General features: G+C 38.9%; 1 protein-coding gene across 1 annotated transcript; it reads right to left on the bottom strand.

Annotated features, from left to right (window-relative positions):
* LOC111786744 lies at nucleotides 1–1,689 on the bottom strand. The gene is made up of 2 exons (XM_023666974.1): nucleotides 516–1,689; nucleotides 1–435 (listed from the first exon to the last, which is right to left on the bottom strand). Exons 1-2 carry the CDS (start codon nucleotides 1,508–1,510, stop codon nucleotides 276–278), a joined length of 1,155 nt encoding a protein of 384 aa, XP_023522742.1. The 5' UTR covers nucleotides 1,511–1,689; the 3' UTR covers nucleotides 1–275.
* Between the last annotated feature and the right edge of the window lie 461 nt (nucleotides 1,690–2,150).

The raw sequence follows: 2,150 nt of genomic DNA, 5'->3' as shown, positions 1-2,150 counted from the left end.
TAAAGTTTCGGGTCCATTCATCATCTTATTTTCTGGCCATAATCATAAATGAAGCCAGAAAGAAACTCAAAAATAGGAGCCACAAAAAACAGGCTCACAAGGCATTCACAGTCAAGTTTATGTAAAAATGGCGAAGCAACAAAGACAGTAGACACCATGATTTTACAAAAATGATCATCCATGGCCGCCACCAATGGACATAAAAACAGCTCTTTTCAAACAGATGACCAAAAGGGTGTCCGTTAACTTCAACGGGCATCGTACGCGGCGAGTGCTTATGCAAAGCCACCAACGCTCGTTCCGAAGAGATCCTCATCACGGTCAGCATTGGACTTAGGAGAACTCACCGAGGTTTTTTCGATGGATTTCTCGAGCTCTTCATCCATCGATATCTCCTGAGAACGGCACGTAAGGCTACAGAAAGCTTTCTCCCCCCTGCAACGGTCACGAGTTCGTTATTCTCGTAAAAAGGGATGCAAGAAACAAGAACACTGTTGATTTTTCTTGTGGCAAACCTGTAAATGTAGATGTCTTTTCCCTCTTCCAGTTTCTCATGACAGGAATGGCAGAAGCTTAAGAAGTCACTTAAGGTATATGAAGTGGCCATATCCATGTTCTTAAGAGGATGGAACAATCCCTCCTTCATTTCATTCTCAGAAGAAGAGCTCAAACAATTACGACTTTCTAAAATGCAGTCACCGTAAATATGAGTAGTTTTCGGGTTCGGACCGTGTGAGATCACACAAGTATAATCCTCAGACAACTCAATCTCACTTGCTGAGAGAGGCCTCTTAGATCCATTGTCAACAGATACGCCCAAAGAACTCGAACACAGTTTCGCAAGGGGACGTTTATTTGAATCTCTAGGTTCTTCAGCTAACCATGGAGAATCAATGCTCTCAGTAGTACAACTACTACCAAGGCTGTTACCAGTTAAACCAGGACGAGGAGCAAACGACCTATAGGAATCAAAAGATCGAGAGTAGTTCCTGAAACGCTCGGATTCTAACGGGGTTTCTCCAATTTCAAAAATCACATTAGAGTTTCCCTGATCAATGGGAGATTTGGTCTTTGATAAAGGGAAAGTTACATAGTTTTTAGGCAAGGATTTCGGTCCTTGAAAAAGAATAGCTCTTGAAGGACGATCCAAGTTGTTCTTAGCGACAATTCGAGGTCTGAAAAGAACGGTCTTACTATCCGATGATCGAAGAACTTTCCCAAATAGTTCATTGTCATCGTCGTTTAAGGAATCTACAATGCTAAGCCCTACTTTACTACAATCCCAGTTCCTTCTATGGATCTCATTGGATAATGATCTAGGAGATTTAAGAGGGAATACCCAAAAATCAAGAGGAGAAGTGGGACTTTTAGCTGAATCATAATCTAAACCTTTAGGAGATAAGCCAGTAAACATGTGACATCTTTTGAAAATCGAACTAGAACAAGGAACATTCAGCTGATTCATTCTATATTGATCGTTCTGAACCGACCTTGTTCGTTTTCTCAGCATTATTTCGAATTGCCGCTCTGAAAAACCAACCCCTGCAAAATCATAGCTTCTTGTTCTGAATCAATGGCATTTGTGTTCATTGACAAATACAAATAGTTTCAGAAATCCATCAGAATCAGCAGAAACCAATGTAAATACAAACATTATTAGTATCTGCTAATTGATAAGAACACAGTTCATGTAATTNTCAGCAGAAACCAATGTAAATACAAACATTATTAGTATCTGCTTGATAAGAACACAGTTCATATAATCAGAAGTACAAGAAAACGAACAGATTGAAACATTTTAGGGATTAGGAACTAAATATAAACGCAGAATCAGATCCAATAGCAATAAGAATCTCCTCATGAAAAATCTCAAGAACAATCATAATCCAAAGCGCAAAATGTAGAAACATTCGCCTCGATCAACTTCACATTAGAAATCCCCAATAGTTTGAATCAATAATCGATTGAAATGGACAATACCAGATGAAAAATCTCAAGAACAATCATAGTCCAAAGCTCAAAATGCAGATACATTCGTCTCGATCAACTTCACATTAAAAATCCCCAATAGTTTGAAGCAATAATCGATTGAAATGGACAATACCAGACGAAAAATCTCAAGAACAATCATAGTCCAAAGCTCAAAATGC

The sequence above is a fragment of the Cucurbita pepo genome, unplaced genomic scaffold (genome assembly GCF_002806865.2).
Source record: "Cucurbita pepo subsp. pepo cultivar mu-cu-16 unplaced genomic scaffold, ASM280686v2 Cp4.1_scaffold002656, whole genome shotgun sequence".
Taxonomy (NCBI): Eukaryota; Viridiplantae; Streptophyta; class Magnoliopsida; order Cucurbitales; family Cucurbitaceae; genus Cucurbita; species Cucurbita pepo.
Note: the sequence above shows the minus strand (reverse complement) of the source record. Positions and strands in the feature narration are given on the sequence as shown.